The sequence below is a fragment of the Macrotis lagotis genome, chromosome 1 (genome assembly GCF_037893015.1).
Source record: "Macrotis lagotis isolate mMagLag1 chromosome 1, bilby.v1.9.chrom.fasta, whole genome shotgun sequence".
NCBI lineage: Eukaryota > Metazoa > Chordata > Mammalia > Peramelemorphia > Peramelidae > Macrotis > Macrotis lagotis.
The window spans coordinates 63,199,585-63,222,979 of NC_133658.1; the positions used below are offsets into that span (position 1 = coordinate 63,199,585).

The 23,395-nt window shown below is 38.6% G+C and overlaps 1 protein-coding gene across 5 annotated transcripts in view; it reads right to left on the bottom strand.

The window, feature by feature from the left end:
- Positions 1 to 8,441: 8,441 nt before the first annotated feature.
- Positions 8,442 to 23,395, bottom strand: part of LRRC36 (leucine rich repeat containing 36) — a 55,618-nt gene continuing 40,664 nt past the window's right edge. For 2 of the 5 annotated variants that reach the window (XM_074202498.1, XM_074202461.1), the window contains exons 11-15: positions 21,176 to 21,327; positions 19,397 to 19,520; positions 18,483 to 18,609; positions 11,832 to 11,998; positions 8,442 to 8,592 (exon numbers count right to left, since the gene is read on the bottom strand). In XM_074202498.1, coding sequence (XP_074058599.1) covers positions 8,537 to 8,592; positions 11,832 to 11,998; positions 18,483 to 18,609; positions 19,397 to 19,520; positions 21,176 to 21,327 — 626 coding nt within the window. In that variant the 3' untranslated portion in view covers positions 8,442 to 8,536. Of the gene's footprint in view, positions 8,593 to 11,831; positions 11,999 to 18,482; positions 18,610 to 19,396; positions 19,521 to 21,175; positions 21,328 to 23,395 lie in introns of those variants that run through there. The other 3 variants (XM_074202472.1, XM_074202482.1, XM_074202490.1) reach the window with 3 other exon arrangements.

A 23,395-nucleotide genomic window follows, 5' to 3' on the forward strand; every position in this document is an offset into this window, starting at 1 on the left:
GCAGCTCATTGAACCATCTCAAGCCTTAGTGGCATCATCTGCAAAAATGACAGGTCTGCTGTACAATGACACATATGATGTACCTTGCAGGCTTGCTGTGAGAGATATCCTTTGTAAGCCATAAATCACCCTAAAAACTCATCATGGGGGTCAGCTAGGTGGCACAGTGACATTTTTTTTAGGTTTTTTTGCCCCTTAGGTAGCATAGTAAATAGAGCACCGGCCCTGGAGTCAGGAGGATCTGAGTTCAAATGTGGCCTCAGATACTTAACAATTACCTAGCTGTGTGACCTTGGGCAAGTCATTTAACCCCACTGCCTTGCAAAAACAAAAAAAAAATTTGAAAAATTCATCATGGGTATTCAGGAACAGGACATTCCCCATCTTTGGTGCCTTCACAGGGACATACTTTAGTAGGAAGCCTCATGTCCGATGAGGGCTGCACGGTGTCTGAAATGCTGTCCCTCATGCATCACACTCACGATATCCTCACTGCTGATTCCCTAATATTCAGAAAAGAGAAGTTACTGAAGACTTTCCCACATATGCTTCTCTTCATTATGAATTCTCTGATGTCCAGTAAGGTGAATCCTTTTAGTAAAGATATTTTTTTTGGCTTGCAAGGCAATGGGATTAAGTGACTTGCCCAAGGTCACACAGCTAGGTAATTATTAAGTGTCTGAGGCCGTATTTGAACTCAGATCTTCCTGACTCCAGGGCTGGTGCTCTGCACCACCTAGCTGCACCCAAAGTTTTCTCACATTCATTGCATTCAAAGGGTTTGAGTCCTGTTGTGTTTAACCACAATTGAAAAGTCACTGAAAGCTTTCTCACAATCATTATACTTTATATTGTTTCTCTCTAGTATGAATCTTGATATTTTATAAGGTTACCACTCTGGCTGACGTCTTTCCCCATTCTTTGCAGTCACAGGACTTTTCTCCAGTGTGAATTCCCTGGAGTTGGATAAAGGATGGTCACCAAAGGCCTTTCCACAATTATTACATTCATCTGGCTTCTCCCCAGTCTGAATTGTGATGCAGAAGGAGGCATATATTCTGATTTAAATATATATATATATATATATATATATATATATTATGTGTGTATGTATATATATATATATATATATATATATATATATATATATATATATATATATATAGCTTTTCTACATTTCTGACATTCCTAGGGCCTCTGTCCAGTGACATTTTGTAAGGCTGACATTCTGACTGAAGGCTCTGCTATATTCATTTCATTCAAAGGGTTTCTCTCTAGTGCCTAACGAAAGAGAAATGATCTGTGAATGCTTTCATGCAGGCTTCTCTCTAGTGTGAATCTGCCAGGGTTGAAGAAGGGATGAAGAATAACCAAAACTTTTCTTAGGTTGATTGCAATCCTAGTGTTTCCATTGTGAACTCTCTGGTGCTTCAGCCCTGCTGAAAGCTCTGTCCGTTTATTACATTCAAAGGATTTCTCTCTAGTGAATTCTCTGACATCAAATAAGGATGGAGAGGAATCTGAATTTTTCCCCACACTCATTGCTCATATGGGGCTTTTTGCTTATGTGGAATCTTTTGTGTTAGTTAGGTGTGCAATTGCTTTTTGTATTCCTCCTTGTATCTCATATGTATTCTAAGTCTCTGCTGGAGGGACTTTATGTTTAGAAATAAGGCCCGCCCTTACACTTGAGTTTCCCCCAAATTCATTGTTCTCATGGTCATGTTTGACAATGAGTAATCTTTTCCCAGAGATGTTGGCTTGTTCTTTCTAATTGGAAATGACAATCCTAATCTTTTGCTAATCTTGAGTCACAGGAATCATCCTTTCTCTTTGCAATGGTTGATCTTCACTTGTCTGCTTTGAAATACACTCCTTGAACTCAGGCTTGGTCTCCCAGTCTCTTTCCTTCCAAGGAGCACATCTGAATCCAGACAGAGGTCTGGCCCTCCTCAAATCTGAGTCCATGGATACCAAAACCATTAATCTTTTTTTTTAGATGATTCTTTTTTTTAAATTTTTATTAAAGATATTATTTGAGTTTTAGTTTTCCCCCATCTTGCTTCCCTCCCCCACCCCACAGATAGCACTCTGTCAGTCTTTACTTTGTTTCCATGTTGTACCTTGATCCAAATTGGGTGTGATGAGAGAGAAATCATATCCTTAAAGAGAACAGAATTCTCAGAGGTAACCAGATCAAACCATAAAACATCTGGGTTTTTTTTTTTTTTTCCAAATTAAAGGGAATAGTCCTTGTACTTTGTTCAAACTCCACAGCTCCTTATCTGGATACAGATGGTACTCTCCTTTGCAGACAGCCTAAAATTGTTCCCAATTGTTGCGCTGATGGAATGAGCAAATCCTTCAAGGTTGAACATCACTCCCATGTTGCTGTTAGGGTGTACAGTGTTTTTCTGGTTCTGCTCATCTCACGCAGCATCAGTTCATGCAAATCCCTCCAGGTTTCCCTGAAATCCCATCCCTCCTGGTTTCTAATAGAACAATAGTGTTCCACGACATACATATACCACAGTTTGCTAAACCATTCCCCAATTGAAGGACATTTACTGGATTTCCAATTCTTTGCCACCATAAACAGGGCTGCTATAAATATTTTTGTACAAGTAATGTTTTTACCCTTTTTCCTCATCTCTTCAGGGTATAGACCCAGTAGTGGTATTGCTGGGTCAAAGGGTATGCACATTTTTGTTGCCCTTTGGGCATAGTTCCAAATAGCTCTCCAGAAGGGTTGGATGAGTTCACAGCTCCACCAACAGTGTAATAGTGTCCCAGATTTCCCACAACCCTTCCAACAATGATCATTATCCTTCCTGGTCACACTGGCCAATCTGAGAGGTGTGAGGTGGTACCTCAACGAAGCTTTAATTTGCATTTCTCTAATAATTAATGATTTAGAGCATTTTTTCATATGGCTATGGATTGCTTTGATCTCCTCATCTGTAAATTGCCTTTGCATATCCTTTGACCATTTGTCAATTGGGGAATGGCTTTTTGTTTTAAAAATATGACTCAGTTCTCTGTATATTTTAGAAATGAGTCCTTTGTCAGAATCATTAGTTGTAAAGATTGTTTCCCAATTTACTACTTTTCTTTTGATCTTGATTACATTGGTTTTATCTGTGCAAAAGCTTTTTAATTTAATGTAATCGAAATCATCTAATTGGTTCTTAGTGATGTTCTCCAACTCTTCCCTAGTCATAAACTGCTCCCCTTTCCATAGATCTGACAGGTAGACTAGTCTTTGGTCTTCTAATTTGCTTATAGTATTGTTTTTTTATGTCTATGTCCTGTAACCATTTGGATCTTATCTTGGTAAAGAGTGTGAGGTGCTGGTCTAATCTAAGTTTCTTCCATACTAACTTCCAATTATCCCAGCAGTTTTTATCAAAGAGGGAGTTTTTATCCCAGTGGCCTGACTCTTTGGGTAACCATTAATCTTTAGAAACAAAATCTTAAAATATATACAGTTAAAAACAGTATATGCAGATTAGACATGAAGTTTTATTCTCTGTGATTTACCATTTAACTATAGGTGGAGGTCATTATGGTAATGACCACCCTGAATCCCTTTTTCAAGAAATGCTTTTGTTGCTGTTCATTCATATCCAACTATCTGACCCTATTTGGCATTTTCTTGGCAAAGAAATGAGTGGTTTGCCATTTCCTTCTCAAGATAATTTTACAGATTAGAAAACTGAGGCAAGTACAATTAAGTGACTTGCCCAGGGTCACACAGCCAGTGTCTGAGGATAGATTTGAATTTAGGAAGATGTCATCCCAACTCCAGGCCAGGTGCTCTATCTATGCACCACCTTGCTGCTCCATTAAATACATCAGTATAAATGTTAACATATCCAAGGGCCTCTGGATGATTAAGGCTAATGCTCTCATCTCTCTTCTGGAGGAACACAGACTGGCTATCAGATAGAATGCTTAATGACTAAGAACCACACCTGTTTCTATTGCCCATTACTCATTGTGTTGTATTTCTAATGTAATTGCTGGTGGCAACATTATCTCCTACATTCCTTTTCTAAATTAATTTTTTTTCATTTAGCAAGCATTGGTGAGGGGCAGCTAGGTGGTGCAGTGGATAGAGCACTGGCCCTGGAGTCAGGAGGACCTGAGTTCAACTTTGACCTGTAATCATTTGGATCTTATCTTGATAAAGGGTGTGAGGTGTTGATCTAAGCTAAGTTTTTTCCATACTAACTTCCAATTTTCCAGCAGTTTTTATCAAAGAGTTTTTATCCCAATAGCTAGACTCTTTGGGTTTATCAAATAGCAGATTACTATAATCATTTCCTGCTAATGCACCTATCTAGTCTGTTCCACTGGTCCACCACTCTATTTCTTAGCCAATACCAAACAGTTTTGATGACTGATGCTTTATAATATAATGCTTTATAATATAATTTTAGATCATATAATTTTAGATCATATAGTGCTAAGCCCCCTTCTTTTGCACTTCTTTTCATTAAATTCTGGGAAATTCTTGACTTTTTATTTCTCCATATGAATTTACTTACAACTTTTTCTAACTCATTAAAGTAATTTTTTGGAATTTTGATTGGTAGGGCACTAAACAGATAGTTTAGTTTTGGTAGAATTGTCATTTTTATTATATTAGCTCTACCTATCCATGAGCACTTGATATTTGCCCAGTTATTTAACTCTGATTTAATTTGTGTGAGAAGTGTTTTATAATTGTTTTCAAAAAGTTTCTGAGTCTGTCTTGGCAAATAGACTCCCAGGTATTTTATATTGCCTGAGGTTACTTTGAATGGGATTTCTCTCTCTAGCTCTTCCTGCTGTATCTTGCTAGTCATATATAGAAAAGTCGAGGATTTATAAGAGTTTATTTTATAACCTGTAACTTTGCTAAAATTGCTAATTGTTTTCAGGAAACATTTCTAATTGGTGTTAATTCTTTAAATGCAATTGGGGTGCTTATCCCTGGAAAATGATATTGCAGTGGGTACTGGGGGAGTGTTTGAGCTCACACAGTAGAATACCACCTCCACCACCATCCCTCAAATTTATCCCTAAAACTTAAGGGTGAAGATGCAGCAGGCCCAAGACCATTGGGGATCAGACTGAGCCACTTTTGGGGAAAGCTAGTCTATGCCTAGGCATAGCCAGCATGCCCAGTCACAAGGCTAACAAGTGGTCACCCAGGCTTGGCTTGAAGACAGCCAGAGAGAAAAACCCATAACCTCTTTCACTATGGGATAGCTCTGTTAGAAAGTTTGTCCTTTATAGCAAAACTCCTTTTGTCTGTGCTCCTACTTCTAGGATGGCTGATGCTGTGGATTGAACCCAGAAATCTGGAGGATCTGAGTTCAAATCAGGCTGTGTGACTTTAGGCAAGTCACTTAACCCTGATTGCCTCTCATCCAGGGCCATCTCCAGTCATCCTGATCCATATCTGGTCACTGGACCCAGATGATTCTGGAGGAGAAAGCAAGGTTGACAGCACAGCCCCCCTCACTCAAATCCAATTCGCCTCCCTGCTGTCATAGTCTTCATCACTAGGTGGCGCAGGGGATAGAGCACCGGCCCTGGAGTCAGGAGGACCTGAGTTCAAAATCAGCTCAGACAATAATTCCCTAGCTGTGTGGCCTTGGGCAAGTCACTTAACCCTACTGACTTGCCCCCCAAAAAGAGTGAAGGACAACCATGACAGCTGCTGGCCCAAAGTCTCCGCCACCTCGTTGGGACATTTCCCCTTCTCTCTTCTCTCTCTCGGCGGCCCTAGAGACACTGGGCCCAGTTAGCTGACTTGGGACCAGCCGGCCTCCGCAGCCCCCCTTCCCCTCCTCCTCCTCTCCCCCTCCTCCGCTTAGGGGGCCGGTTCAGAACAAGGGCCGCCTCCCCCGGGCTCCATCCGCGCGCGCCCCCCGGGGGACCCTCAGCTGGCCCATCTCGGGCTTCAGGCGGCCCCTCTTCCAGCCGCCCCCCTTGCATTTGGCGCCCCCAGGAAGCCGCCTTTCCTTTGGGGCTGGGACGGGGCCGCGGGGCTCTGCGTCTTCGCGGAGCCCCGTCGGGGTGGCCGGCAGGGCCCGGAGCAAAGTTTTCGAAATTTTTCTTAGAAGTCGTCCTAGGGAAGCCAAGGGAATATTCTGGAAACGATTTGCTTTGCGGTCCCTCCAGCAGCCCCTGCTTCCCCTTTGCACTCTCGGTACTTGAGTTCTAATTCTCTGCCCCTCTTGGACAGTGCCCGGAGGCTCAGGGACCCCCTGCAGGGGTTGTTGCAAAACTGGGTCTAATAAGCACCTTTGTCTCATCTCAAACTTGCTTGCCAACATTCCTGGCTGGGTAGGGACCGGAGATGCTTATTCCTTCCCTCCCCATCAGGAGAATGTTGTGCTTCAATGCACACTTTGGGGTATGAGGGGGGGCCTGCACTGTGAGCACCCTGGGAACCTGACCCCCACGTGGCCTGGAGCTAGACTGGACCCAGGACCTTAGGATCAGCCAAAGGACTGACCCCTGGTCTTTAAGGACAAGGAGGGAGGATGCTGGCCCAGATGTTCTGCTACTTTCTTCAATGCTCTGCTGAGGTCGTTGTGGGTGATGGAAGAGAAGGGCTGGCTAATGAAAGGAGCTGGCCATGCAAGGGGTCCTGAGCCAGAGGAGAGAGCCTGGCTTCTCCTGCAGAGACTGGGGGAGGAGAACCTGCTGTCTTGGCCAAGCACAGTCTATCGGCTGTGCAAAGGGTCCTCTGACTGTGTTCTCTTTTGCTCTTCCCTTTCCCCCGCGATAGAGGTGAAGGTAGTTTGTTCTTTGTGGTAGACAGTTTCTACCCCAGCCCACCCCTCAGCCAGGAGGGAGAGAAGTCAGGGATGTCCGTGGGTTGAGGCTGCTTCTAACTTCAGAAATATAACTTTATGGAGACAAAGCCCCCCTACATTCCCCTCCCCCCCCCCCGGTGCTGTCCTTCCCCTTGGGCTTCATTTCTTCTAGGTCCAATTCCTAGAAATACATTTCTATAGTATTTGAAGGTCCCTAAAGCACTTTCTCATGTGAGACAGTCAGCCAGTGCAAGTCTAAATCTAAGCCAGGACTCAGACTCCAGACTTCAAACCCAGCAATCTGTCCAGTATTCTCATTGGCAGGTCATTCCCCCCCCCCCTTTTTTCTCTCTGTCACAAACCTCCTACCAATGCTGAATTATCAGATCCTGGACAAGGTTCCTTTCCCATTTAGCAGCTGATCTCTTTATGGGTGCTATTCATAACACAACAAGAGTTAATAGGATTTAAAAGCTGGATGGACCCTCAGAGATCATCTAATAATCATCTGACTACTCCAAAGGACAGATGACTTTGACCAGAGAGGACAGAGGAGCTCAGAGAGGGAGTGGCTGGGAGGCAGTAGCAGAATTTGGATGGGAACATGTCTTCTTATGATCAATCCATCTGTCCCCTTCTGAGCATTCCTGGAAGGAAAGAGAGCTTTTCTCTGAGGAAACCGTCTGGTATTGCTCTTATGGTTCCTCCTGAGGTAATTAGTCAGCCTGCTTGGAAATACTAAAAGAAAAAAACTAGAAACAACACATATTCTTCTTAAAGGCAGGAAGCCAGGAGCTCACAGCAGGACTAAAAACCCTGTTTAGTGTGGACAGGAACAAAAAAGGCAGCTGTCCTGAGAGAGCAAAGCCCCTGAGGCTGCTCCCAGGGCTGCCTCTCAGGTGGTGTTTAGGAACTAATAAAACCTCAGGGCAGGGAAGAATCTATCATCAGGAAGGTCAAGGCTAAGGCTTGACCAGATTGCTCCAAGACAGTAACGTGCCCAGTGCCTGAACCAAGGACTTTGAGACAGTATGTATGGGAAGCATTGTAGCACAGCAAAAATAGATGAATCAAGAATCAAAGGAGCTAGGGGCAGATCCCAGCTCTGCTAACTCATGACCTATATAAAATGGTGGGGGGTTGGACCAGAAGCTTCTAAGATACCTTGTATCCTATATATACTCCAAGAGCACTGTTAACCTTATGGCCAGGGCTTTGTCATCCTCTGAACCACATGGCAAACCACTGAGAGGAGTAGATGACTACTTCTCCCAATTTGATTTAGGTTTCCAATAAGCTACAGAAGGACAACATTTCTAATCTGGATGGGACTTCAGAAACCATCAAGTACTAACCTTATTTGAAGGTCAAATTCCTTCTACAACATTCCCAATAAATGGACATCTAGTCTTTGTCTGATGCCCTCTACCAGCAGTAAACTCACTATGTCCCATCTCATCTATTCTTCAGGCCACCTCTAATTAGGGGAAGGCTTTCCTGATATAGTACAAACCTCTATGGCTGGAAGACTTTACTGGAGTCTCAGCTGCTTGTGAGTGCCATTTAAGCTTTGACTTCTGTCCTTAATCACTCAGGGAAACCCAAGTGACATTCCAATTCAGCATCCAAAGTGATCCATGGGGATTTATTTATAATTCATATACATTGTCTTCTTCTTTACTGCAATAGTTTTCCTTTCTCTTCCACAGGCTGCCTCAGAGTCAGCGAAGCATGTAGGTTTCTAATCCTTCTGTGTACCGCTCTCTTTGACTTAACTCTAAAGATTAAGGGAATGACAATGAAAACCATGTTAAGCTAATGGAACTCTTCAGGCCCAGAGCCTTTGAAGCAGGTCCCTCTCATGTCCCTGCCCCTCCTTGGCAGAGGCACAATAGGTCCTACAGAGTTAGAGGCTAAAACAGCAGGGATGGGGCTGCCAGGCCACAGAATCTGTTATCCCTTCTTCTTTTGTTTTCCTGAATGCTTTATTGATGGTCTTTGTTTTTTTCATTTCTGTCATTTCCCATTAATCTTTCCTTCATTATTCAAAGCTAGTCAAGTATCAAATTAAATCAGGAGCTGAGAGAGAATGCTTCCTGTACTTGCAATAGAGGATCCAGCCCAGAAACAACACATAGAATCCAAAATTAGCATCCTTAGGGCAAAATTCAAAAATCCCATCCTTTTCTAAATTGCTCTAAATAATTTTCTCCTGAAAGTTCATTACCCCAGATTCGAAAGGAGACCAGCTTTGCAGCAGGTGCTTTTTCCTTCCTTCAGATTTCAAAGGTTACCAGTGATCTTGGCTGCTAATGTTCGTCCTACATTTTTTTTTAGTTTTTTTTGTTTTGGCAAGGCAATGGGGTTAAGTGGCTGCCCAAGGCCACACAGCTAGGTAATTATTAAGTGTCTGAGGCCGGATTTGAACTCAGGTACTCCTGACTCCAGGGCTGGTGCTCTATCCACTGCGCCACCTAGCCGCCCCCTGCACCACCTAGCCACCCCTTGTGCCACCTAGCCACCCCATGTCCTACATTTTTGAAGAAGACTATGGCATCAGAGAGGTGATGCCATGACAAGCACATGAACTGGATTTGAGTGAAGCGGTACTGTGCTAAGTCACCAGCCTCATTTTCTTCTCCAGAGCCATCTAGGTTCAATGGGTCAGGACAACTGGAAATGGCCCTGGATGTGGGGCAGGGTTAAGTGACTTGCCCAAGGTCACACAGCTAGTAAGTGTCAGCAGCTGTATTCAAACTCCCTTATACCTGATTCCACTGCACCACCTAGCTGCCTTTCTTGGCTACTAACTGACAATCTCATTCTCCTGGATCTCTCTGTGGGTTTTGGCCATGCTGACCACATCATCCACCTGGGCATTCCCCATTATGCTGGATCTCCTACTTGATCTTTCCTTCCAGGTTTCATTTACTGGCCCATCCTCCATCTTCTCTCTCAATCTCTATGGATGTGCTTAACAAGTTCTGCTCTTAACCCCTTCCTCTCTATACTCTTCCTTGGTAATTTCACCTGTCCATGGGCTTCAATTACCTTCAGTTACCTTTATGTTTTCGGGGCTATCTAATCTCTCTTCTAAACTTTAGTCCCACATCTTCAATTCTTGCTGGATATTAGACAAACCATCAGCTCTCACCTCCACATGCCTCAAATCTGCCGTGCTCCATATCTCGTATTTCTGTCCAGGTCGTCCTCACCATCCTCTTAAATTCATGTAGAATTACCCTTCACCTCCTACATCCAATCAGTTACCATGTCTTATCACTTCTACCTCCAAACATCTTCTTCATGTATTTCACCACTATTCATCTAGATTATTTTAATAGCTTCCTAATGGTCCCCCAGGCTCTAGTGTTTATTATCTTTAATCTTTCCTCCACAATACAGCCAAAATATTTATCGCACTGGTCTGACCCATGTCACTGGGTTGTTTAAAAACCTTCTGTTATTTCTAGGAGGAAATACAAACTTGTTGATCTGGCTTTTAAGGCCAGGTGTCCATAATGACATTACTCCTCTTCAGGCACACTTCTGTCCAACCAAACTGAACTAACAACTAATTACCCAAATGTGAAGATATGCCATTTTCCACTTCCATGGATTTGTGCAAATATACCTTCTCCTTATCTCTGCCTTTCAAAATTCTTCTCTTATTTCAAGGTTCAGATAAGGTTCTGAGAAGCCTGGAATGCTTCCCTCTCTTCCCCCTCTTCACATCTGCCTCCTACAATCCCCACCTTTCTCTAAGATTCAGTTCAAATGTCACTTTCTACATGAGGCCTTTCCTCTTCTCAGTTCCCATCCAAGGTTACCTTATAGCTATTTTGTATGTTTTTTGACTATGTATACATACATATAGAGATAGAGAGATATAGATCTGTATTACATATAAGTGGCATATGTGTACATTAAAACCTATTTTGTCTCCATCAGAACAAGAGCTGGAACACAATGAGAAAAATGATTATTCCTCTCTTGTATTTAATAACTAATGTATTGTAATAATTGTATTGCAGCCAAGGTTTTTCACTTTTTCCACTTCCTTATCCAGAAATCTTTCTCAAAAACTTAACCAAGAAAAGAAAATTTAAATTTAGGCTAATAGATGGGATGCCTACTCACTGTGTTTACTTAGACAGGTCTGGGAAAATGTGGATTCTCCCTTTTGTCAGACAGGTGATATGGAACCTCTTTCTTTTTAAATTTCTTTAAAAAAATTATTTATTTAAGGCAATGGGGTTAGGTGATTTGCCCAAGGTCACACAGCTGGGCAATTTTTAAGTGTCTGAGGCTGGATTTGAACTTAAGTCCTCCTGACTCCAGGGTCAGTGCTCTATCCACTGTGCCACCTAGCTGCCCTGTTTTATCTAACTGCCCCCACTGACCTCTTTCATTAAAATGCAAGCATTACTAATAACTAATAATTACTAATACCCCAAAATTATACCTCTCTAACTTTTAAACACCACAAGTGCTGTTTTGTTTGTCTTTGTACTCTGCATAGGGTATCACATTATCAGGAGTCCTTAGTAAATACTTGTTTAATTTGGTTTCCCAGAGCTCCCTATTCTCTCCCCATTTCCTATATTCCTAAGCCTCTCTGTCTTTCACTTGAAATCTATCTTATTTGTAGCTGTGCCCATCTGCAGCTCCTCAGCAGAGTATGCTTACTGAAGGAATGGAATATTTCTTTTTTATTTTCTATAGTACCTTATAGCACAGTACCTTATACAAAGAAACTTATTAATGTTGGTTGAATTAAATTGAATTTCTAGGGGTAGAAAAAGAATGTGATTTGTTGGGAGAAAGTGGAAGGCAGAAATGCTAACTGTATCTAAAAAAAAATTAGTCTTTTCTTTTTAAACAAATCACCATAAAATATCCCAACCCTATTTAATCAATTATAACAGCAGTCACTTATAGCAGTACGTGAACATAGATGGAGTAGTCCATCCTGGGGAGGCTATCTACCAGATCACTCAGGGTTACAATACTGACCTCCATCATGAGCTGTCTGTGATAAGGAATGCTGTAGAGTTTTTCCAAAGGGTGATATTCTTCCTATACGGTGATTCTTCTCAGGAGGCAGGATTGCTTTTCCAGGATAAATTTTTTGTTCTTTATTTAACTGATGTAACAAATACTCATTGGTTGTAACCAGGGACCTGAATTATAAGGGAAAGACATTATTATATTATTATGCCAACAAAGCTAGCTTTTGCTGAAGTCCTCCTCTCCTGCTTTGGGGTCTCCTGAAGGTTCCCCAGGGTTGTGCCTTAAAGGCTATGCACAAGAATTTAAGCTTTCAGATCCTCTCAAGTTAGAAAAATTTTGAGTATGAGGTCTGTGATAGATTTGGAGCTAGGTCTAGCATTGCTTCAATGTAATCAAGCTCATATCCTTCATTTTTGAGTGGAAAAGGAAGCCCTGAGAGGGTAGGCTCTTCTAACACAAATCAAATATCCCTTTCACTAAATCATATTGCCATCCCCTGGACTATATTCCAATGCCTAACCTGCCCCTAGAATTCATTTTGCTGAAATGTGATGATGGCAATGTCCTGATGACTTTTAGAGTACTCTCTCCATACATATTAAAATCTAACCTGAATTGGAATATAGCTCTAAGTTTGCAGGTTTCCTACTGGATAATAGGAGATAAGGGGGTTGTTAAGACTTGGAGTCATGGGGATACAGTTTTCAAGTGTAAAAGGAAAATTCTGTATTCTGCATTTAAGGTCCAAGACTGACAGACATATTTAATAATTCAACTATTCTATTTTAATGCATCTCTGCTTAGAGTCTCCAAAGTTTCAGAAATCCATTTTGCCATTGAAAAACTCTAACCAATCCACTTTTGAATTATAATTTACAATATTCTCAATTAACAGACAAAATTCTTCAGTAAGATAAGTAACAAATTCAATTCTTCAGTAAGTAACAAACTTCAAGCAAATTATTCATCAGAGAGAACAACAGATAATTAGAGAATTGACACACCTTAGGGAATAATATTCTTTTTTTTGCTTTTTTTAAAAAAGTTATTAATTTTGAATTTTACAATTTTTCCCCCAGTCTCACTTCCCTCCCCCCATCCCCCACAGAAGGCAGTCTGTTAGTCTTTACATTGTTTCCATGGTATACACTGATCTAAGTTGGATGTGATGAGAGAAAAATCATATCTTTAAATATAAAGTATAAGAGATAGCAAAATTATATAAGATAATTTTTTTGTTTTTTTTAAATGTAGCATTTTATTTGTTTTCCAATTATATATAGTAGTAATATGTACCCATCATTTTTTGCAAGGCTCTGAATTCTACATTTTCCCCCCTCCTCCCTTCCCCCCCCCCACAGAAGGCTGGCTGACAGTCTCTACATTGTTTCCATGCCATACATTGATGTAAATTGAATGTTATAAGAGTAAACATAAGAATAAACATAAACCCCCTCCCTCCCCCCCCCAAGAAGATGAGAAACCTCAAGAATAGAGAGAGAGAGAGAGAGAAAAAAATTGTACTTCAGTCTGTGTTCCGATTTCAATGGCTCTGTCTCTGGAGTGAGTTACTTTTTTTTTTTTTATCATAAGTCCACCAGAGAAGTTGCTTCAGTATTTTTCCCTCAGTTGCTATTACTAGCTGTACCTCCACTCTATTTCTCCCCACTCTCATTTACTCTATTTTCTCTCTCTCCTTTCATCCTGGCCCTGTCCAAAAATGTGTTGCATCTGAGTACCCTCTCCCTCCATCTTCCCTCTCTTCTATCACCTATTCCCCCCTTCACTCCCCCCATTCCCCTTCATCCCGTCCCTTTCCTCCCATCCTTCTCCAGGGCAAGACAGATTTTCTCACCTTATTAAGTGTGCATGTCATTTCCTCCCTGAGCCATTTCTGATGAGAATGAAGGCTCACTCATTCCCTCTTGCCTTCCCCCCCCTCCACTCCATTGAAAAAAAGCTTTTTCTTGACTCTTATGTGAAATCTCTCAGCTTCTTCATCTCCTTTTTCTTCCTCCCAGTACTTTCCCCCATCACCCATTGACTCCATTCCTTTACCACATCATACCATTATACCATCATGCCATTTTCAAGGCTGGTTGTTTTTCCAATGAGATATTTCACATTTTCTTCTAATTTTTGGCTTTTTTTTGGCAGAATTTTATTTCTTCCTGCTTTCTTGCAAAGTCATCAGTTTCGTTTAGTTCTATTTTGCATTTGAAGGAGTTATTTTCTTCAGAGAGCTTTTTTATCTCCTTTTCCAGCTCCTTCCTATGTCCTGTCTATATATGCTCCTTCCAACAGCTCTTATAAATGAGAAAGTTTATATGAGTTATCAGTATCTTCTTCCTGTATAGGAATACAAACAGTTCAACATCATAGTTCCTCATAGTTAGTGCCTCTTCCACTCCCTCTGTGGTTCACCAGCATCCTGTACTTGGAGATCAAACTTTCTGTTCAGCTCTGGTCCTCTCCATAGGAAAATCTGAAAGTTCCCCGTTTCATTGAAAGTCCATCTTCTCCCCTGAAAGAGGATGTTCAGTTTTGCTGGGTAGTTGATTCTCAGTTGTAAACCAAGATCTTTTGATTTCTGGAATATCATATTCCAATCCCTATGAGCCCTTAATGTAGATGCTGCCAGATCCTATGTAATCTTGACTATGGAGCCTCGGTAGTTGAATTGTTTATTTCTGGCAGCTTTTAGAATTTTCTTTTTGATTTGGGAGTTTTGGAATTTGGCTATAATATCCCTGGAAGTTTTTCTTTTGGGATCTCTTTCAGGGGGTAACTAATGAATTCTCTTGATTTCTATTTTACCCTCAGCTTCTAGGATCTCAGGGAAATTTTGCTGTATTATTTCTTGAAAAATGAAGTCTAGGTTCTCCTGGTCATGGTTTTCAGATAGCCCAATAATTTTTAAATTATTTCTTCTGGATCTGTTTTCAAGGTTGGTTGTTTTTCCAATGAGATATTTCACATTTTCTTCTAATTTTTGGCTTTTTTGGCAGAGTTTTATTTCTTCCTGCTTTCTTGCAAAGTCATCAGCTTCCTTTAGTTCCATTTTGCATTTGAAGGAGGTATTTTTTTCAGAGAGCTTTTTTATCTCCTTTTCCAGCTGGCCAATTCTGCATTTTAAGGCATTCTTCTCCTCATTTGCCTTTGGTTTTGCTTTTTCCATTAGGCCTAAACTGGTTTTTAACATGTTATTTTCTTCAGGGTTTTTTTTTGTATATCTTTCACCAAGCTTTTGATTTGGTTTTCATGATTTTTCTGCATTGCTCTCATTTCTACCAACTTTTCCTCTACCTCCCTTAATTGCTTTTCAAAGTCTTTTTTGAGCTCATCCATAGTCGGAGCCCATTTTCTATTTCTCTTTGAGCTTTTGGATACAGAAGCTTTGATTTTGTCATCATCTGAGTGTTCTGATCTTCCATGGGACTATGGGACTATCTGACTATGGTCAGATTCGTCCTTTTTTTCTTGTTTACTCATTTCCTCAACCCAAGACTAATTTACAGCACTTCCAAGGCTTTGGGGGCTGTTTTTTGAGGGGACACCCCACTGGGACCTTTATTCCTCCAAGATCTTATGCTCTCTAGCCTGTTTGATATGTAGATGACCCCCCCAACTTCCTTTATTATCAATTAGATTATGGATGATTATCAATTGGAGAATGGCTCTTTATAAATTTCTCAAGAATAAGGCTTTTATCAGAGAAACTTGTTATAAATTTTTTCCCTTAGTTTCCTTCTAGGCTTGATTGCATTGTTTTTGTTTTTGTTTTATTTTTGGTACAGGCCTTTTTAACTTTAATGTAATAAAATTACTCATTTTACTCCTCATGTGTCTCTCTCTATCTCTTGTTTAGTCATAAATTCTTTCCTAATCCTTAGATCTGACAGGTAAAATTTTCCATGCTCCCCTGTATACCACTCTTTTATGTGTAAATCATGTATCTATTTTAACCTTATCTTGGTATATAATGTGTGATATGGTAAATGTCTAGTTTCTGTCAAACTGCTCTCCAGTTTTTCCAGTAATTTTTGTCAAATAGTGAATTTTTGCCCTCAAAGTCTGGATCTTTTAATTTATCAAATACTAAATTACTATGTTCATTTACTACTGTGTATTAATGTTCTTAATCTATTATATTGATCCACAGTCTTTCTTAGTGTCAGATTTTTTATTGATTACCACTTTGTAATATAATTTGAAATCTGGCACTATTAGACTCCTTTCATATGTTTTTCATTGATTCCCTTGATATTCCTAAACTTTTATTAATTCGGATGAATTTTGTTATTACTTTTTCTAGTTCCATAAAACAATTCGTTGAATAAAGTTGATTTAGGAAGAAATGTCATTTCTGTTATTATTGGCTCAACCTACTCATGATTTCTCTAGTTGTTTAAATATGTCTTGGTTTGTATGATGTTTTGTAATTATGTGCAAATAATTCCTTATCATTTATTGGCAGATAAAATTCAAGTATGGAATTTCTCTATTCTTTTCTATTGGTCTTTATTGATAATATATAAAAATGCTGATGATTTATGTAGATTTATTTTCTATTTCTGCAACCATGCTAAATAGTTTTTTAGTTGATTAAGTCAGGGCTGGAGAACCTTTTTTCTATCAAGGGTCATTTATAACATCATCCCCCTTTGATAAAACATTTAATTAACATATCCCTAAAAAACTCCTAGATTTATTGAATCTCAGGTCCTATCTGTGGTTGTCATGACAATGTTGGATGTTTCCTGCCCTAAGTTTGCATATTAGTATTGCTTCCTCAATGCCTATTCTTATTTGAATTCTCTTTTACAGATAATTCTTGCTCTTGGTTTTAGGTAGACACTATCATTTTAAGGAAAGCTCCATTTATTCTTATGCTTTCTAGTGTTTTTAATAGGAACAACTGGTTTTTGCCAAAATCTTTTATTCTGTATCTGTTGAGATAATCATATGATTTTTGTTGATTTTATTATTGATATGATCAATATTGAACCAGTCCTGCATTCTTAGCACAAATCCTACCTGATCCACATATATGATCTTTGTACTATATATTGCTGTAATCTTCTTGATGGTATTTTATTTTAAAAATTTTACAGTGATTCATTAGGGAAATTGATTTATAGTTTTATTTTTACATTTTTTCTTTTTCCTGGTTTAGGTTTCAAATCTATTATTTGTATCTAAGAAGGAATATGGTCAGACTCTTTACCTATTTTTCCAAATGTTTATTTAGTATTAGAATTAATTGCTTTTTAATATTTAATAGAATTCACTTATAAATCCATTTGGTCCTAGAGATTTTTTTTTAGGAAGTTCATTTATAGTTTGTTCAATTTCTTTTTTCTATGATTGGGTTATTTAATAATTTCATTTTTCTCTTCTTAATATGGGCAAGTTATATTTTTTGTAAATATTCACTCATTTCACTTAGATTATCAAATTTATTGACAAGCAATTGGGTAAAATAGCTCCTAATAATTTCTTTGATTTTATCTTTTTTTTCAATTTCATTAATGATATATTCATTTCTGATACAGGTATTTGGTTTTCTCTTTCTTTTTCTTAATCAAATTAACCAATGGTTTATGTATTTTATTTTATTATCTTTTTATTATTTTTTATTTTATTATTTATTTTATTTTATTTTTCATAAAACAAGCTCCTAGTTTTATTAGTTCAATAGATTTTTTTTAACTTTCAATTTTTTAAATCTTTTCTTTGATTTTTAAGGATTTCTGTTTTGGTGTTTATTTGGGGATTTTTAATTTGTTCTTTTCCTAGTTATTAAAATTCCATTCCTAATTCAATGATCTGCCCTTTCTCTTTTTTTTTAAATTGATTTACATGTTTAAAGATATAAAATTTCCCCTAAGTATTACTTTGGCTACATCCCACAAATTCTTGTTATATATATATTTCATGTCATTATCTTCAATGGAATGATCATTTCTATGATTTGTTCTTTGACTCACTCATTCTTTAGATTAGATTATTTAGTTTCCAATTGGTTTTTAATCTATGCTTCCAAGGCCTTTTATTGAATGCAATTTTTAATTGCATTTTATTTGAGATAATATATGCAAAGTATTTTATAAAGGAGTTGAGTATGGGAGTAAGTCAGTAACTTGGCACATTATTGAATGCTTAATAATTTTTCTCTTCCCCTTGGTAAAGGATATTTTTCTCCCTACTAGGCTAATGAAGTACTGATAAGGCTGGAAAGAACTTCAGACAGATGAAATATTAAATATTTGTTAATATTTTGGGGTTTTTTTGAAAGATAATAGGATTAAGTGACTTGCCCAAGGTCACATAGCTGGTAATTATTAAGGGTCTGAGGTTGGATTTAAACTCAGGTCCTCCTAACTCCAGGGTTGTGCTCTAACCATCGTGCCACCTAGCTGCCCTTTCATTCATTCTTTCAACAAATGACTTTATTTATTTATTAAGCATCTACCATCTCTGTATAAGACCATTTGGTCTGGGCTCCCAGGTACTGAAGATATAAAGATGAATAGACACACAGTTGCTCCCTTTGGAGACTAGTATGTCTAGTATGGGAGTGTGCTGCCCCCTACAAGCCAGTGGAAGGCCCTCCCTCCCCCTCTCTCTCTCCCTTCAGAAGACTTGGGGTACCTGTGACTGTACCTCTGACTTTCCTGGAGAAGGCCCACTGTCTCTTCGAGTTTTTTCAACTGGTAAAGTTCCTGATTCAGAGAAGCCACCTGCAAATTCAGTTGTTGGTTTTTACGAAGTAATTCATCTACAAGGGACGTAATACCTCTGGGTTAGCAGCATTCTGACAAATCTGACAAATTAGTAACTAAGGGTTCCTCCTGTCTCTAAATTGATAGATCTTAGGAATTAAAGACAGAAGGGACTAGTCCTCCCTCATCTGTCTCAAATCTACTGTGATACCCTTCCTTTTAATTCATAGGAGTGAGTAAGCCCTTGGTGATCTACTGTTCAGTGAATTCACACCTAGTTCAACATTCCTTATAGTTAACCCATCTTATTGTATTTCTACTGCTTACCAGTACAGTTATGAAAAACTACAGGACATCAGTATGGAAGGGGTATTTATTTTAGTAGAGACAAAGGATAAAGATTTAAACATTTACATATACTTTCTGGTCCCATAGCAGACTAATGACAAAGATGTGAATCTGTTAGGTGGATAGAAATTGCTCATTTTCACGACAAATTAGCAAGATCCTAAGGCCCCACATTATATTGGTTTTGTAGAGATCATATAGTAGTTCTAAGATTACCTCTGAAAAAGGAACAGTCTCCTTCTGAAAACAAGTTGTAATAAAGAGTCAAAGGACCTTACACAGAGAGGGTACTGGGCTGCAGAATTAAACTGGATAAAGACCTTATGGGAAAAGCTGATTGATGAATTCTCTAAGAAATAAAATGTGGGTGGGGGTAGTGGAAGACAGTACTTTGTCTCCCAAAGGGAGTCTTATTGAGTTAAAGCAGTGGGGAAGGAGGGGAAAGAAATCTAGACACATACATTTGAATCTGCAAAAACATAGAGATGAACATACCATAACTGTGAGACTGGTGCCCAACCACACCAGAGTTTGAAGCACTCTCCTCCAACAGCTGTATCTTTTCAGACAAAAAGAGATTTTCCTCCAGTACTCTAACCATCTTTTGCTTCAATGCTTCCTTTAGGTTAAAAAACAAAACAAAGATAAATGCTTACTTCTGTCCTTTATAATATCCCTGACAAGGGGTTAAGTTTTTTGCTCAAATGCTTCTGGTTTTAGGCAAGAGCTACAATGGAATATATGAGTCTCCATCTCTAAGCATGACAATCTGCAGCACTTCTTTTGAAGTTTCTACAGTTAAAACCATTAGAAATTCAATGATAACTTAAGTTTCCTTGGCATCAGGAGAAAGCAATGGAGAAAATCCTAGGAAGAGTTAAAAATAGGGGGGTTTTTTGCTTTAATTCCTTCTTCTAGAGCTTTTATTTATTTATTTAAAATTTCTTTATTTTTTTCTAAGTATTCATTTAGTCCTAACAAAAAATCCATATTTTTCCCTTTCATTGAGTCTCAGTTTTTAGCTATAATGGAATTAATTTTTTTTTGGGGGGGGGGGAATTCCAAGATTTGCAACATTTTTACTACTAAAATAATTGTATAATTATTATTTAAATAATTGAAGGCAAGAAAAGGTTTATTTGTCTCTCCTAATATAACTGCTGAAATGGGGATTTGTGCCAAAACCAGAATCTGTTCTTTATTGAACTTTGGCTGAATGGTCATTTTGACTTTGTTTATCTTTGGGTCATATAGGTTTCTAAAATAATCTTTTCCTCCTGGGGTTAGGCCCTTCCTGGAATTTTGAAATTTATTCTGGATCTTCAGGGTCCTTTATGTTGAAGTTGAGCATCCTGCTTGTATTTAGGTAGCAATTTTGGCCAGTAGTGCAGCTATTTGAATCTGACAACAGCCAAATATAGAAATGGTTCTTAACCAAACCCAGAGGTACAAGCTTGAAGTCTCAACAATTTCCCTTGCCATCAGGATTCCTGGATCCACCAGAAAGAATTCAGAGATCAGACACCAAACTCAGCCCTAAGCAACACCTCACTTTGACCATGGAAGGACTTTTCTGTCTTGTTTCAGGGTTATTATTTTAAATAAGTTCCAAAGTTAAATGTGCCTAATCTTGATACCTGATGGTAGATTTGGGAAAGGTTGATATCAGAGATTTGGTCTGACTTTTCTCATTGTAATTTTGGTGGGGTTTTGCAAGGCAATGGGATTAAGTGACTTGTCCAAGGTCACACAGCTAGCAAGTATCAGGTGTCTGAGGCCACATTTGAACTCGGTCCTCCTGACTCCAAGGCTGGTGCTCTATCTACTGTTTCGCCTAGTTTCTTTTTTTTTAGATTTTAGATTTTTCAAGGCAATGGGGTTAAGTGGCTTGCCCAAGGCCACACGACTAGGTAATTATTAAGTGTCTGAGGTTGGATTTGAACCCAGGTACTCCTGACTCCCAGGCCAGTGCTCTAAAAAGTTTTTTGTTTTGTTTTGTTTTGTTTTTTTGCTAGGCAATGGGGTTAAGTGGCTTGCCCAAGGCCACACAGCTAGATAATTATTAAGTGTCTGAGGTCTGATTTGAACTCAGGTACTCCTGACTCCAGGGCTGGTGCTCTATCCACTGAGTCACCTAGCCATCCCTGTTTTGCCTAGTTTCAATGTATTTTTAATAGGACTTCCTGGTGATGATTAATTTTGGTTAAATTGCTGTTTCATGTTCTACACTTTACCCTTTGCTACCAAGGCATTAAAGTGAGTTGGGAAATATACCAGATCATTTGGGATGCCAGGAAACTGTCCTATATCCTTTAGTTCAAGGTCTCTTCTTCGTGAGGCTTTCAGGCTTTCTTTGGGCAGTGATCGGGTCCAATGTGGAACAAGGTTGGGAACAACCAAGGTCAGTAGCATGTCTCGAGCAGAATCTATAGAAAATTGGGTGGGGAAGACAGATAAGGCCTAAAGGCAGCAGCACTGATTTACAGTTTCTTTTATAAAGTCATCAAATATATATTCCCTTTTTAAAGACTTTGCCCTATGATTCCAAGAAAGTCTTGGTGGGAGATTTTTTTTTTTAGGTTTTTGCAAGGCAAATAGGGTTAAGTGACTTGCCCAAGGCCACACAGCTAGGTAATTATTAAGTGTCTGAGACCGGATTTGAACCCAGGTACTCCTGACTCCAGAGCCGGTGCTTTATCCACTGCGCCACCTAGCTGCCCCTTGGTGGGAGATTTTCAAACAAGTTTTTCCAAGTAAGAAAAACAAAAAATGAAAGCCTCTTATAGATACAGGATTCACTCTAGGGGCTCAGACTAGTATGGAATCCTGACTGTTGTCTTATTAGTAAGTGGCAAATAGAAGCATTGTGATTCAAACCTGAGGCCTCTCTGACTCCAAAGCCAACATTGGCTTCTATCATATTATAGAGGTCTTACTGTAGAAACAGAACAAAGTGCTAAAGCAAGAGTGCTTTTCTTTACATATCAAAAAGAAAATAAAAATCCAATGATCATATTTCCTATTTTTACAATAGAATGTACTACAAGAGATCTGAGAATTTTACCAAAAGAACCTTAGACATTGACATTTCAATGTCCTCATTTTCATGGATGAAGAACCTAAGACCTAGAAGGATTAAGTGATTTATTTGAGTTTTCATATAGCTAGTCTTTTTAAAAAGTCACTTTATAAAAACAACTCTTTGAAGAGTATTAGAGAACCCCTCTATTCTGTTTTTCATAAACATTAGTGTTTTGTAAGATACTTCAGATTTATGGCAAATAGACCTATTGAGGGCAGGATAATCCTCCTTTGTACTTTAGAAAAATGTCCTAAAGCATCCTTTGAGAGTGGCTAATATGCTAGTTAAACACATCTGTATAATGCTTTAACATTTATGCAAATTTGAATCCATTTTGCAAACCTGATGATTCTGTATAAAAACTAGGAATTAGGAATGAAAAATAATATTTTATGAATAACAAGCAATCAGCAGGAAAGAATATATTACCTAGATATTTGGGGAAAACCCTGATAATAACAAATAATTATACAACATTTTGAATTTCATAAAATACATTATATATATATATATTATATATATATATATATAATATATATATCATTTGATTTTCTTAATCACCCTGTGAGGTAGAAAGAGTAGTTAACATATTAAAGTTGAAGATATGAAGTAAAATAAATAATTCATTTTATGTAATGCCTTTTTATGGTTTACAAAGCACCATATGTGAGGTACAGACATTATTATCTCCACTTTATAAAAGGGAACTGAGGAGTAGTGATGGTAACAGCAACAACAATAGTAATACTAGTTAGCATTTATATAGAACTTCAAAGTTTGTAAAGCATTTTGCATTTATCTTATTTAATACAACACTCATGCAAAGTAGATATTATCATTGCCATTTTATATAAGAAGAAACTGAGACATGGAGGACTGATTTGCCCAGGGTCTTACAGCTATTAAGTATCTAAGGTAAGATTTGAAATTTGAGTCTTTCTCACTCATACCTTAGCATTCTTTCTACACCAGATACTTGCTGTGACTTATCCACTATCATATTAATATTAAATAGCAGGCCTGGTGTTGCATTTGGTTTTTCTGATTTTTAATTCATTTTTTTCTACTATACCAGTATGTGCTGGTAAAATTCATATAGAAAAAAAAATAAGAGAAATTCAGAGATCTGTTAATAACTGTGTTCCAGATGAGGACTAGTAAAACATTGGGAAAACAACTTTCTCTAGACTGAAACCTACAGAATCAGTTCATTGAATCCTCAGGAATTAGCAGTTTCCTTTTTCTTCAGAAGGTCAAGTTGGGCTACAATAAAGTTCACCAAAAGTCATTCAACCTTTTCTTGAAGAAAGTGAAGAGGAGTCCATTCCTTCCAAGAGCTGCACACTCTTTCTCCTTGTTAGAGAGTTTTTCCTCATGGAAGCTTCTGAGAGTTAAAGCTTAAAGCTTAAAAC